We start from the raw sequence: 15228 nt of genomic DNA, 5'->3' as shown, positions 1-15228 counted from the left end.
TGTTTAATACAATAAAAACAATAAATGATACATATATATGTATGTATGTATATATATATATATATATATATATATATATAATATATATATATCATGTAAAATATATTATTAATCTTGATAATATACTTTTACTCTTTTTGTATACAGCTCTCTATTAAATTGTAATATAAAAAAATCGCTAATCAAGAATATATCATAAAAAAATAATATTCATATTTAAGGAATAATCTCAAAATATTTATCAATCGTAAGTTGTTTCAATAAATTACGATAAAATTGAAAAAAAATATTAATCTATGTAAATGAAAATACGTCAGTACATTGTGGATTGTACAAAAGACAAAGTAAATAGTAAAATAATCATTCTCACTTACAATAATGTCCTTTATGTTGTATATTATGTATATAAGTTCAGTGCGTGTATGTGTGTATGTGTATATACATTTCACTCCAGAAGTCTACATAACGATTCCTTCGTGTATGCGATCGTACATATAACAAGTACGAAAATTGTTTTCAGCGTGTGGACATAAAACCTTCGAAATCCGATGAAATACTGGCCCGATGGGGATCAAAGAAAAATCTGCACCTATTATTATAAAATGTAGAAAACGAGAGGGAGACAGGCGAAGAGTTGAAGTATGATGTATATATAGTTCACTTATATTTACATATAATCCGTGGAAGAGATCTACTCCCCCGTTGTGAATACCGAGTGAAGTAAAGCCTTCACTGGGGTTCATCGCCGTTCGGCAAAACTTGTGTGCCGAATTTCGCGGCAACGCGCGATCTCCTTGGCTTGGACGTTTTTGCCGTCGCACTCTGCGGTTGTTGTGATATTTGAGGCTCGCTTGGCTCTTTCTTCTTGATCTTATTTACAACTTCCGATGCTTCGTTCTGCATGCAAATGAGACATTTAATTATTATTATTATTATGTTTCAAATATCTATCTGTAATTGCGATAATGGTGTGGATGGGTGTGTATGTATGTGTGTGTGTGTGCGCGTGCGTGAGCACGCACATGCACTTGTATATATATGTATGTGTACATATATATATCTATTTGTAAACCTTGAGTAGTATTTTTTGAGTTTCTTCCTTTTTTGGATGTTGCTGTTGCTGCGTTTTGGAAGTAGGATTTTTTTTGGCGCTCGGACTCGTTTCTTTTGGAGTCTGCTTCACGCTGGCATTTCTATTCTTCTTCTGAGCCTGTAACGGAACAAACGCGGTGCTCTGTTTTACCTCTACTTTGGACTGGCTCGACAGAGGTTTTCCTTGCTGTTGTCTTCCTTGACTATACGACGCGGTTTGGATAAACCCTGGATTTGGTGGCAGTTTCTGATTCCATTTTGGGTAAAATAAGTTGGGCTGCATGTTTAAATTTTGTGGGATTGGTGGCATCTTCGGTGGACACATCGGCATCATAGGAGGCCGGATATTTTGGACCCAAGAGCTATTTTGTTGGCCGTTGTACCATTGTTGCTGAGGCGCCGGTATCATTTTCGTGTCGGGCGTTAATATCTTATCCAAATTTAACGTCTAGTAATAAAAATTACCTTAAGAATCTAATAACTTGTGGGATACTCTACTCTGCGAAAGAAATCTGTACAGAATTTTTCTTAAATATTTCCTGCTACCTTATATGTTTTCCTCGCGGCACTTTCCGCGGCTTGTTCATGAGTAGCGCAAGGATCGCCTCTAAAGCTTGAATCTTGCACCATAATCTGGCAGGTAATTAGACCAGTTTTTTCGTCGACAAAATAACTGTACTTTGGCATACCAATCCTGTGGCACGAGAAATGTTTCAATAATTGTGAACAATGCCAGATTGGACTTGTTTTTTCTTGTTTTCCCTCAACACGCCGAGCATGCTGCAAAAATATTCTATAATATACAAAAGTATTCAACGATCGATGATATATATTCTTACGAAATATACACACAACAAACACTGACAATGAGATCATTTTTTTTTTCCGAGTAAATTTATCCCAGAAGGAATAAATACTTGCATGTAGTTATTATTCTCAATTATTCATACATACGTCAAACCATTGTTGCACCAAAGGTGGAGGCGGATTCGATGTTCGGTCCATCTCAGCAATTGTTATTTTCTGGGACGTTCCCGTGGATTGTGACGTTGATTGATTACCTTGTTGCGTACTTGTCGGAGTCTGCTCGCCAGAAATTTTCAACATTGCTTTCAAGAATGCACTGGGATCCTGCGACTGCTGTGCGATCATTTTCCGAATGAAACAAGAATGAGCATTAGAATGGAACAAGTGGAAGAGTTTTCAATTTCTGACGCGAAACATTCAATGATACTCACCGATTGTATATTATTGTGATTATTGCCAAATGGCTCGACTGTTATCAGCGGACCCAATAATACTTTCTCCGACGGCGGCGGCGGCGGTAAACTCGACTTCTATCGTACATACCAAGGATCTGTGATTTACGAGATAAACTAACAAACAAGGCGAGTCTGTACAACTGCACTGACCTGCATCTTATGCAACTCGTTCCACAATGTTTGAAATTCGGACGACTGATTTGATGAAGACGCGTTCTGCGACGGTACTTTGCTGGGCGTCGTTATCGTTTTCTTGCACAGCTCCATTTTCGATAGTATATCTTGATTCAATTTCTCAAGACCCTTCTTGGCGAGACACATCTGCGGGGACACCTTCGGCGACTGACGGATGTTCCTTTTCGGTGAACTGGCATTAGCCATTTGTCGCCAGTTTTCTGTCGGTTCGTTTATTGAATTCCCGTGTTCAATTCTCTCGCCGTGGCTAATGTTCAGGAAATCTGTGATCGCCAGGCGATATCCGCGCGATTCGGAACAACCATTGATCGAGAAACCGCCTGTAATGTTCGCACAGATGCAAAATGCAGAAATATGCGCAACTCACGATCACGTAAAAAGCTTGTATTCTTTGTTTTGCAACAGATGAGTTAGATTTTTACAATCCGACATTCGAAACTTTCCCAAAGCGACGAATTATTCCAAAGCGCGATGATTACCTATGAAAGGCTGGTCGAATAACACGTCGAACATCGTGTCCACTTGGATGTTCGCCTTCTGTATTCCTATAATAGTGCCTTTAGCTCCGATCGGTACGGTGAAGCCTCTTCGAACGCAGCGAATACGGTCCAATAAACGATGCAGGGCATGTGGATCAGGAGGTACCATGTTGCGAAAATGTAATTCCGGCTTAAAAAGCAAGTGCGGCTTCACCTGCATCGTCACAGTTTTGCTGTTAGCACTCTGCGTGTTCAGGTACTGCTTCAATTCCTCCTCCATCTGCTGTACTACTTCCGTGTCAACGGCTTCTATTCCGCAAGCGCGGCTCTCTATATCACGTAGTTCCATTTTCAGCCAAGCGACTATATTTTCCAGCTCGTCCGATCTACGACGATATTGCAAAGCGTTTATTATTTTATTATATTACACGTGCGTACATAAATTAAACGATTTGCCGATGTGATTTGCCGTGCGTACTTTTTGTCAAATAATTCCTCTTCTTGAAATATATCATTCGTCACATTTACCGCTAAGCGTTCAAACAAGTTGGGACATTTGACCATGTAACTGCGGATCAGTTCAATTGCCCTTATACTGTACAACCATTGGCTGTTTTCCTTCTTAGTGTAACCAGGTACCTTTAAAAATATATCGAAGGATATGCAAATGAACATGTAACCCTAGCATATAATAGCGGTAGCTGCTGTAATCGCGTTATGAAAAATGCGTTGAACTTAAATTGGTATCTTCCTTACCTCTTCATTTTTCTTGTTAAATTTCAAATTCAATCCGATATTAAGTTTCGTAACCTCCAACTCATTTGATGTCCGTATAACGTAAATTGTGCCAGTGATTCTGCTCAAGAGATGACTACTTATCCCAAGACGTTGCGCGGCGATACTACCATGCATGTATCGTGTCTTCTGTTGAGCATGAATTTGTTTAACGATCTCAAACGTTGGCTCTTTCGTAACCGTCATGGAGATTTGGATTCTGTGCTGCTTCGTATTGTCCGTACCATGTGGCAAGACCTGTTCATATTCGGAAAAGCTTCTTTAAATAAAACCACGTCCTCTCGCGATGGGTATCTTACATAAACTCCGTGTTAATATTTGCCAAATTTTACTTATTATTTCGAATAACTTATCAACTCCGCTCGTTGCTACATGCATGCAACGACCATTTCAACGCAAGAGAAGCAACTGTACCTCTCCTATCGCACTGTAGTGCGGGTAGCCCAGCATGAAACAAATGCTTCCTGGTACGAAAATGTCGTACATACTCTTGTAGAGCGGTTCGCTCTTGTAATAAACGGGAATGTTCCTGACTACCGTCTGATAAGCATACGGCACGGCCAACTTGGCCCACTGTTTCTCGAGTGTCAGTTCTCCATTGGTATTGAAAACGTACTTGGTACTTAGGAGAGGACGAGCGTAGAGCAGTATGTCCGTATGGCCTATAGATATCCCAAGACGAGACATATATCTAGAAGCAAACGCATATAAGTTATAGTATGACTTCCACTGTTATCACGTTTGTTGATCGCAGGCAGCGCAAATTCTATCTTACGTCTCACTGATATGTTTCTTTTGTATATTCCATTCCGTGGTTGACACGTCTTCTTTGCTCACATTGTCGTGACTGTAATCGACCAGTGCCTCGATTAAAGTGAACTTTACGTTATTATTAGACACACCGATCACGAGGGCCTCCTTCAAGTAAGGCCAATTAACGTACACGATCTTCCCTAATAGTTGCGGCGCTAAGTTTTCCAAATCCTGTGGACTATTCTGTTCCAATATATGCAAAATCATATTTTCTACTCGTGATGGTTGTTGGAATACTTTCACCTGCAAAGGTATTCTGTATGAAACAAGCTGCTGAGAGTCGAAGATCAAGGTAGGAATTTAACGACTGACATACATCTGCTTTTGTTAGACTCGCCGTATGAGGTATATGCTGCAACTTAGGAAATCCAGGATAATAAACGTTTATGTCGAAACCCGGGGACAAGCCTCGGATTAATTGCTCTTTTGGTAAGAAAATGTCATCGCGACTTATCAATGTTACTTGAGCGTGATTAATTATTTTCGAGAAGTGTGATGTAGCTTCGCAAACACCTAAATCTTCATCAGTATACGAATATAAACGCATTTGCCCGTGCGCATTTCGTTGCTTTTCCTCCGGTGTTAGCTTTGACAAGTGTGGCTGCATAGCTAAACATAGACGAGCATAGTGGAAAGATTTAGTTTTGCTTCTTGTAAGTTCTATTTTCATAAAAAAAAGCTTTCATTGATATTTTAAATGTACCAATGAAATGGGAGTTTGTTAAGATATATATGTATCGAGTATTTCATGTCAATCTCCAAATCTACTGGATACAGAGGTAGATATTACGCACCAGCCAACAATAATTTCTCATCAATGAATGGAATAAGTACAACTGCTTCCCATTCTTGCTGTTTACCATTTAAATCGGTCTTAAAATCAGTTGGATAGTAACTGATAATGGGAGAATCCTTTTCTACCAATAACGATTGAAACGTTACCGGTAATAGGTCCTTGCTATATGCTGGTAACACAGCCAGCAATTGCTCAAAAGGTAAGAATGGTTCTCCCAATTCAAATTCCAGCTTTAAATCCTTGAAGTCTTTTATGTCTGAAATGTACGGGGCATAATGATGTGGATAATACCACGACCAACTACAACAACCGTTATAATAATAATGTAAATTCCATTGTATCGCTCTCACATAACCCTCTGCTTGTGAACGTAAAAAGTCCCTGAAATGAACATAATTGATGAGCATATATATTATGGTTCTGCAGATCTCTCGTGCAAAATCGTAATTTATAAAATGCACACTCACGCGTCAACATTTTTGTACTCTAACTTGTTCATATAATAATCTCTTTTATGCTGTACAAATTCCATATGATATATATCACTGTCTGATTCATCGTCCATCATATCCAAATCATCATCTTCGTCAGAGTGTCCTAAGGACTGTATTAAACATTAATTGTATTAAGTCATTTATCATTTTCATGTAATTTGTTAAAAAGCATCTCAAATAAATACCATCTCTGCAGTGGACTTAATTAAAGCGTCTAAATCTTTATTTTGTATTTTTTTAGGAGATGTTGCTTCTCCATCTTCCGATTTCTTATATATATGACGTTCAAATTCATTAGGCTTTCTACCTGTTTTACTTTCAAAATACTTTAAGTCAGCATAATGTTCGTTAAACTGCTTTACATCTAAACGACTTAGTCTCTCCATAAACTTCTCAAATCGGTTCAGATTTAATGTTCCCGTTTCGTTTATATAACCTAAAGCATAATTATACATTAAGTTTATATAACAACATAGACGTGGGTTTCATGAATTTGTCGCTAATTGACAGTGTATACCTTCAAACGTTGGCAATACTTCCATGTATGCACGGTACAGAATTGGCAGTGCACCACTGGTAATATGTAAATTTGGCAAGTGGGGAATAAAATCATTTCCCACAAGGAATCCCATTAAAACCCAATCGTCAATTATTTTCTCAATGTCATATGGAAAAGATATCTTGTCTTTGACCGGCGAGAACTCATGATCTATATATTCTCGTAAGAGTGACAAATGAAGGAGACAGAACTTTGTCTCTTCAGGAGTCTGAATCTTCTTTTGCTTCTTACCAAACTTAACTTCCTCTCTCAAAAGGGAGAAATTTGGCTCATGGGAGCACAAACCTAACATTATTAAATCAGCATCTAGACCATATAAACAATGTCTAGAGTTAAAGTCATAATCTTTACTAGCTTTCATATGTCTTATAAAATCCATAATTTTGTGTTCTCCCTCTCCAGGGACCTAAAATAGATTTAGTCTGCTGTAGCATTGAAATCTAATCTGATACAGTGACAGATCCATATTTTAATATTTTCCCTAAGATGGGGAATATATTTGTTTTCTTTATATTAAAATATCAAGATAAAGTTACCTCAGAGCCACTGAATAATACTTTACATTTTTTCCAAGTATCATCTATAGAAATTTTATGTACAATAAAACGATTGAGCCGCCTAGTGAGTTCGGCCATAAAGAAGGTTCCTGGGGTTATGCAGTTTGAGTCAAATTTCTTTTCTGTAGGTATCACAAGACCGTGTATTTTAGCATTAGCCTCTTGTACTTCAGCATCTTTGGCGGTTCTAAATCGCCGACTTCTTTGTTGATTAATTTTAGCTCTAGGAGCTACTCCATCTATTGCCATAAAAAACAACTTTTGTGGCCGTATCATGTTAAATAGTACTTCTATATAGTGGAATATGTTATTAAAAATGGTATCCTCAGAGATACGAAAGTGAACGTCACTGTCATTTGGATGTGAACATGCATGTACGATACCATTCATATCTAAGTATAAATAATCAAATTCTGGCATCTGAAACAGATGGAAAATAATCGTCTGACAACTGTTGCAAAATATTGGAAAACTATTCTACTGATTTGTGACATTGAAGATTTAAGTAGAAATATGATGAAACATTTGAAGCTGAAGTGAAAAAAGAAGTTTTAACGACATACACATGATAGTATGTGCGATAAAAAAATAATGAAGAGATAGGAAATCAGTAAACAAGGACAAGGAAGAGACTCTGGCCGTGCAAAGATTATGGTTTTTTTTCTCTGTCAAATACCTGATATTCCTTGATCGTCTCGCTCAGACAAGGATGCCTCTCGCTTATGTATCTGAAGAATTTCGGGACACCCATCTTGAGATACGCGTTTTATCACCGAGATAAAATGACTCGACTGTGTTCTATTGCGCGTCCCTTTCTTCGGATAATCGTTCTATCAAAATTAAAGGTTCGGTTGTAAAGCGCAACACAGTGACCCTGCTTCAATGTTACAGCACCATGAATTACTGGCTGTAACAAAGATGAACCAACGAGACCGGAAATTTCGTACCTAGCGTCGCATAAAGCTACCGTTTCTATGTCATAAAAGAGAAGCTGACGAGATTATAAAAAATTGACGCAAAAATTAGGCCTGGTCTACAATACGTGTTGTAAGCTGTAAGCCGTAAGAACTGACCAATTATAGCCGATTATTTTTGTAATAATCGACTGTGATTCGCCAATACTTACGGCTTACAACTTACGACACGTATTGTAGACCAGGCCTTAATCTGTTGCTTGTCGTATACTCATTGCTTGGCGTATAATATATCTTACGATTATTCCGGGTGTATATAATTCGACTTATGTGTCCTAAATCAAGACGAATCTGAAATATACAGCTTATATCCACAGTCTGCTCTCATATTTCAAATCTCTTGAATTCATCTTCAGATGATATACAGTCAATGAAATGATTCACACAACGCCTGAAGAAATGATCTTGAGATAATCTTAAAAGTAATCGCGCGTTTGGAAAACAGGGACCATAAAATGCAGAAAGCAGCCATGGCATCCGCGAATATGTGGACATGACTTAACTGTCAATGCGCGACGCGCGCTCAGATGACTCGGTCTCGTGGCGTGGTATTTAAATCAACTTTAAATTCGGTCAAACACACGCACAACGTACGAGAATCCTCACACCGGATACTGAGAGGAAATCGGTATTCAAGCTAGGAGAAATAGAGCAGGCGAATAGAGCAGAGGTGAAACAAGTTTCCCTGAAGTCGGCTCGAGCACGTAGCTCTCGCTCGGCCGACGCGTTATAGTTATGGTTTGAGGGACGCGTAAAATGCTACTGAGGAATTTCCCGTTCCAATGGATCTTGGTGTCGATCTTCATCGTCGTGATAATCTACCTGCGACTGCGAATATGCCAACTGGAGGAGAGCTACAGATCGCTGCGTACGTGTCATCATAACACAGCGAGAACGTAGCCTTGTTCTCGCGACTAGTGCACGCCCGTGTGCACTCGCTCACGATGCAAGGAATAACGTAGGTAATTCCTTCGTACTTCCAGACGATGCTGTCATGCAAGCGCAAATTGATATTAGGGACGAGACGCACGATTCCCTGGAGACAACACACGGCAATGGGGCTTTTGACGACATCGTCGTGATATATAACAGGGTGCCGAAAACTGCCTCCACTAGTTTCGTGGGACTAGTTTACGACTTGTGCAAGCAGAACAAATATCATGTGTTGCACATCAACGTGACCAATAATATGCACACTCTTACTCTCAACAATCAGGTGCATTCTTATGTCTGTTAATTATTTCAAATTTCTGTATTATGACTTTGAGAACTATACGTGAATACTATACTTTGCAAAATGGACTGCTAAAGTTACCTAATTGCATTTTATGTAGAAAATATGCATGTTACATTACTGGTTTAGTCTCATTTATATATATATTTTCTTTAAAATATAGAGCATAAGATTTTATAATTAATGGGAATATAATATATAGGTTCAATTTGCAAACAACATATCAAACTGGGACATTATCAAACCAGCATTTTACCATGGACATATGGCATTTTTAAATTTTGAGAAGTATAGAGAATAAAATTTAAGATTATTGTAAAATTAAATGAATACATGTAACTTAATATTTTTTTATTTTATAGATTTGGTATTAAACGTACACCTTTGTATATAAATTTATTGAGGAAACCTTTAGAGAGATTTGTATCTTATTATTACTTCTTGAGATATGGAGATAATTTTAGACCATATCTAGTAAGAAAGAAACATGGAGATACAAAGGTTTGTGTACTTATATGAAAAAAAAGCACAAAATGCATTTAATTGATTTGATTAATTTGATTTAGACATTTGACGAGTGCATAAATATTGGTCAACCTGACTGTGATCCAAATAATATGTGGCTGCAAATTCCATTTTTGTGTGGCCATGATCCAGCTTGCTGGCAAGTAAAATTCCTTTTTATACGTAACTTTATAAGCAACAAATGATCTAGGAAATAATTTCAACAAATTTCTATATTTATTGAGAGAATACTGCAATAATTACTTTGTGTTTGCACTTTATTATAGGGAAGTTGGTAATAGCTGGGCATTAGAAGAAGCCAAACGAAATTTACAAAAGCATTACTTCTTGGTTGGTGTGACAGAGGAGTTAAATGACTTTGTGGAAATATTGGAAAATGTATTACCACGATTCTTCAAAGGAGCATATAATTTCTTTTTGCATAGTAAGTGCATGATTACGAAGTTGAAAAATGTATTAAACGTGTCAGTGGATTGATTTCATTTAATTTTAATCACATTATCACAGTTGACAATACAATAGCAATGTTTTTTTCCTTAATTGCAGACAACAAATCACACTTACGACAAACTACTCAAAAACTCAACCCGTTACCCGAGACAGTGGAAAAGATTCAGCAGTCTGTTGTGTGGAGAATGGAAAACGAATTGTATAATTTCGCCCTGGAACACTTTCATGCTGTGAAGAGACGGCTCCTAAATGCTTCCCCTCAAGACGCAAATCAACGTTTTATGTATGAAAAGATACGGCCGAAATAAATCTACTTTTTTACATAAAACTTTACTTGAAGAGTAATACAACATTTCTCAAATCTGCTCATAATATATCCTATGGCAGGTGACTACTTAATGTATATTTAATATAATTAGTATGTAAGATAGTTTTTTTACAAACAAACAAAGCTTGTGGTATCAATATTGTGACTGAAATGAATTAGTTGTAAAATTGATTATATCACATTCGTTGTATTTATATTCGTGAGAAGACTAAACATGTAAAGATTGATCCCCTGGATATATTTGGGAGTAACGTTGTTTTATTAAACATTGCTTATCATCTTTTAATATGTTTGTGTTTTTATTCAACCACGAACGTAAACGATAGGGAAAATATTAATCAAGAATGCGGGGATTATCGCGATAATGAACATGAGCAAAGCATAATATTTACTTTTACAAGTTTTGCAGAATTGTAATTTAAAAGTCTTCATCTCATAAGTACTTTACAGAAAGAAAAGTAAATTTTAAAAAACTAAAATAATTTAAATATTGACCTAGCTCACATTTAAAATACGTTATATTAGAAGACGAAGTAATTGTATATTTGGTTCATATCTTATGCATCGTTGACTAATTCATTGCAGTAATTTGATGGTCTAAGAGCGAACATATAAACTGGATATAAACTGCGGGGAAATTTAGTCTGTTGTAGTTCTTTGACACAAATAAGATCAGCCTTTTCAAATAAAGATTGCAAGCTCTTCAATGATCTAGTTACAGAAGAGTCTTCCTTATCAATTTCCAAGTTATTTGATCTGGTGATATTTTCTTTTACTACAAGTATACCATTTTCTTTCAAGCCCAATCTATAAATTCCAATTATTAAATGACAAATTATATATTTTCCTTTTTTTATAGAAAAGTTGAATTAAGACTTACATGCATTTTTTGAAAAATTCAATCAGATGATCATCCTGTAGATGCCCTAACACCCATTGGCACCATATAACATCATACTTACTTGCCGTAGGGCAAAAGTTTTGCAGGCCTTAAAACAAGAATGTATTTGTAACCTCTGCTGTGTCTGGAATTTACAGATTGATTATCTCACCAATAGGATAATACTGTCCGATCCTTGAGGAATAATTTTCCAAAGAAATCTTTGCTACTTCAAGAAACTTTGGATTCTGTTCAACGAGATCCACATGTTTGAAGTGTTTTATCAATAAATTCTTAGTGATTCTGCCAATACCAGCACCGCAGTCCAAGGCAAACTTCTTGGCGGGTGCGTTTTCTAACTGAAACAGATTACAACAATTTAGCACGTTCATCCTGTGCAGAATATATAAGTTCACAGTCACAGCACCGGGTTTGCTCGTGTGAAAAGTTGGAGCATAAGTTATCGCAGTATCTACCCCGAAAAGAGATTTTAAGAAAACCGTGGAACCCTTTATGTCAGTCTGCGAGATAAATCCAAAACCGCCCAACATTCCGTCCACCGTGGGCGGAATACGGTCCCAGTATTTCGCGGCCGCAGTATAAAATTCAGCCTGACACGTATCATGTTGCTCCTGCATTTTCGCGTTTTGTCCGTGTGCGTTTTGCGACATTCTCAATTATTATTACATATAATTACGCGAATTCGTTGCTCACAAGATACTTTGTATTCTCGACACAATGAACACAAATGTGGCCCGAGACATGTTATAAAAAATACACGCAACTCCAACGTGATCCTCAAAGCAATGGATCATACGAAATGCATGTTTGATGACAACGGGTGACTGTCAACGACACTAACAGCACGTGGTGTCGATAAGACGTCAAGGAATATTATTAAACTAAATTAAAGGTAAATCAAAGTTAGACGATGGTCGACTGAAAAATCAATGTTCAATTTTTCTTTTTTTGTTAAAGGACTGAAATGTTTTTTAGATGTTTCCAAATTGACACTTTTATCTGTCTTTGCTAAATGAAGATAAAAATTTATTGAACTTATTGGATTGTATGTTATTGAAGAATAGTTTGTCTAATCCTTATTAAGTCATATTACATGAAAATGAGAATTTCTTCTTGCTCTCCTTTCAATCGTATATATTATTTGGGAAAGATTCTTTGACCCGCTGCTGAATCGTAATATTTAAAAATTAAAAGGTCGCGCGGCTAATCCGCTATTGAGCGTACTACTTGAAAGTAAAAGTTTGTCTACTCTGTCGTGGATTTGTACTACGACCTGATTTATGCCTGATTTGTAGGGAAATCAGAGTTACTACGACCTGACTTTTTCGGCCTAATTATGAATAGTGGCGACTCGTAGCGGAGACTTTGGAACACGTAAAAATAACGGGTTAAAATTTTTCCAAAACAAAGACCCGTTGGATATAATTGGTCCTTTTTCACCGATGTTTCATGATAACTCGTTTAGTTGCGCATCGACAAATTAGTGAGTGGGCTGTAATTCCAAAGCAGAGAGGAACGTGAGAGCGGCCAACACGGCGTTTTCGGCGACTCCAACTTTCCGCACTGTGAAATGGCGCCATCTGCATCCATTCTGAGAGGGGAACTACGATGCTACATCTATTTTTAGGTTTCGGCGGTAAAACCTACATGCACTGGCAGTCCGTACTACATCCATTTTCAGGCGGTTTATGTCCGTGCTACAACCATAAATAGCGTAATTGACAAACACGAGGCCTGTTCGTTTTGTCTGCACTGCTGAACTGATGCAACAAGTTAGAGTGAGAAAACCTATGTTTGTCTCACTTTAACTTATCGCACCAGTTCAGCAGTGCAGACAAAACGAACAGGCCTACGTCCTCGCACTTTGTTAATATCTCCGTTTCTATTGGGAATTGAAAGCCGAGCTTTATGGTGAGAATAAGATAGATATAGGACTATATTATGGTAAAAGCGTGTTCCTGTATCTTGAGCCGTTTAGGAGACAAAGGCCGGTTCCTGTATCATTCACCGTTTAGGAGATATCGAAGGTTAAAGTTTTTAAATTGTACTTTTAACATTTCCGTTTCTACTGGGAATTGAGAGTCGAGCTTTATGATGAGAATAGGGTTGATACAGGACTATATTGTTGCAAAAAAAAACAGGCCTGTATCTCTAGCCGTTCAGGAGATATCGAAGGTTAAAATTTTCCAACTTGTACCGTTGATATCTCCGCTTCTACTGGGAATTGAGAGTAGAAATTTATGCTGTGAATAGGGTTGATACAGTACTATATTTTTGCAAGAAAACAGCTGACATATAACATATGAGACACCAACTTGGGTGGTCTTCAAGGTAATTCAAATTCCAAACTTATTTAAACCCGAGAAATGTCGAATCATCAGCAAATTTAAACGAAGTACGTACGCAGTAAGCGATAGTGCATCGCGGCTTGAATGGAAATATAATCGCAGGTATTTGAAGCAACGAAGCGTGTTCCCTGAGAATTGTGTATTCGATTATTTGCATTTCGCGGTGTGTGTCAATTTCTATCGGAAGGCCTTTACTACTTGTGTAATTAAATATGTATGGGATGACATACATCTCTCCCAGTGGCAAGATAGCAAAGTATAATGAGTAGCACTTAAAGCCTGCAATTTGTTACACACTATCATGGATATCATGGAAGACAAACAAGTAATATATTTAGACGTGTCCTTCGAGTAACGTAATCTTCAAATCGAATACCACGAAGAATTTCCATCGCAATTAAATCGAATGAGGAAATTAATTAGTTATTCCTCAAGTGAAGAATATTATGAAACAATTTCCTTGATCGATAGAAAGTCATTTCGATAAGCACACGAAACGTATCGTACACGTAAAAGTTTCTTTTCTCGGTCGGCGTATCTCTCTAAGCAGAATCTAACAATCATACATGTGATATAGCCTTGATATATCGCCTTGATCATTACACGGTACTTTTAGATGATGCTTCAACAACCATGGCGAGCGTCATCGAGTATGACAAGTGGTTTTCGAAATCGACGCTATCGCTCGCGTGAGGGGAGAGGATCCAAAAGTAAGCGGGAGGACACCGCGCCGTTCTGTCAAGTGGCAAACGACATTGACACTCGATTGTTGGCCGTTTGCATAGACACTACGCTGTCTTATGGTTCCGGCTGTAACTAGTTTTCAGAGGTATGGCCTTTCGAATAATCTCCAGCAAAATCGATCGAATAAATCATCCGCTCCGACACCCGTGCCGATGAAGTAAACCGCCGCGATGAAGTAAAAGCAACGCTTGCCGAAGAAGCTCTCGAAAAACTACTCCAAAGAATGACCACGAACGTTTTTGAAAAGAGAAACTAACGATTGCTCTGGCCGACGTATTCTAATGCAGACGTTCGTCTAACGATCGCCGATGCACGTCCATGAAATGTTGCCTCGATTAACTTGATATTTTTTCAAACGAGGGCGGTCACCATTTAAACGTCCGCCCGATTAGTTTCTTTTTTCTTTCGCGTCACGGGACACGGCGGGTCGCGGCGTTCGCGAGGATCATCCATCGGGGCATGGAGGAATTTTTCGTAACGACGACGAGCGTCGATCGGTAGGGGGGATACAGAGAGGGCGAGGGGGACACGAAGGTAGAGGACGGTACCAGTGGCAATAGCAGCAGCAACAGCAGCACGGTGTGAAACCGTACGGCTGGTACAGCTTTACTACATGCACATCGCGGTATCGACAACGACGGCGATGACGGGACGGCCAGGTGGGAGGGCGCTTCTATCCCTG

At 38.1% G+C, this 15228-nt stretch overlaps 3 protein-coding genes across 5 annotated transcripts; 1 reads left to right on the top strand and 2 right to left on the bottom strand.

Moving 5' to 3' along the window:
* Positions 1–299: 299 nt before the first annotated feature.
* On the bottom strand, positions 300–7935 carry pcm (5'-3' exoribonuclease pacman). Of its 3 annotated transcripts, none has more exons than XM_011152964.3 (19): positions 7719–7935; positions 7022–7462; positions 6444–6891; positions 6112–6362; positions 5900–6036; positions 5431–5813; positions 4953–5245; positions 4599–4879; positions 4238–4514; positions 3785–4060; positions 3507–3667; positions 3029–3414; positions 2505–2869; positions 2331–2429; positions 2047–2232; positions 1639–1872; positions 1073–1540; positions 672–897; positions 300–589 (listed from the first exon to the last, which is right to left on the bottom strand). In XM_011152964.3, exons 1-18 carry the CDS (start codon positions 7791–7793, stop codon positions 730–732), a joined length of 4929 nt encoding a protein of 1642 aa, XP_011151266.1. In that variant the 5' UTR covers positions 7794–7935; the 3' UTR covers positions 300–589; positions 672–729. The 3 variants fall into 3 exon arrangements, with proteins under 3 accessions (XP_011151266.1, XP_011151268.1, XP_011151267.1); XM_011152966.3 differs by having other exon boundaries at positions 1244–1540; XM_011152965.3 differs by having other exon boundaries at positions 2047–2229.
* Positions 7936–8356: 421 nt separating this feature from the next.
* LOC105190278 (heparin sulfate O-sulfotransferase) lies at positions 8357–10558 on the top strand. The gene is made up of 7 exons (XM_011152962.3): positions 8357–8884; positions 9000–9232; positions 9453–9538; positions 9613–9751; positions 9817–9914; positions 10042–10199; positions 10322–10558. The coding sequence occupies exons 1-7, from the start codon at positions 8773–8775 to the stop codon at positions 10531–10533; spliced, it is 1038 nt and encodes a 345-aa protein (XP_011151264.1). The 5' UTR covers positions 8357–8772; the 3' UTR covers positions 10534–10558.
* A 162-nt stretch (positions 10559–10720) lies between these two features.
* Positions 10721–12391, bottom strand: Ntmt (N-terminal methyltransferase). Its single transcript, XM_011152961.3, has 4 exons — positions 11910–12391; positions 11606–11792; positions 11434–11542; positions 10721–11360 (listed from the first exon to the last, which is right to left on the bottom strand). Exons 1-4 carry the CDS (start codon positions 12102–12104, stop codon positions 11111–11113), a joined length of 741 nt encoding a protein of 246 aa, XP_011151263.1. The 5' UTR covers positions 12105–12391; the 3' UTR covers positions 10721–11110.
* Between the last annotated feature and the right edge of the window lie 2837 nt (positions 12392–15228).

This window comes from Harpegnathos saltator, unplaced genomic scaffold (genome assembly GCF_003227715.2).
Source record: "Harpegnathos saltator strain DR-91 unplaced genomic scaffold, Hsal_v8.6 scaffold522, whole genome shotgun sequence".
Classification (NCBI taxonomy): domain Eukaryota; kingdom Metazoa; phylum Arthropoda; class Insecta; order Hymenoptera; family Formicidae; genus Harpegnathos; species Harpegnathos saltator.
The sequence above is the reverse complement of the archived record's forward strand: the minus strand, read 5'-3'. Positions and strand labels throughout refer to the sequence as shown.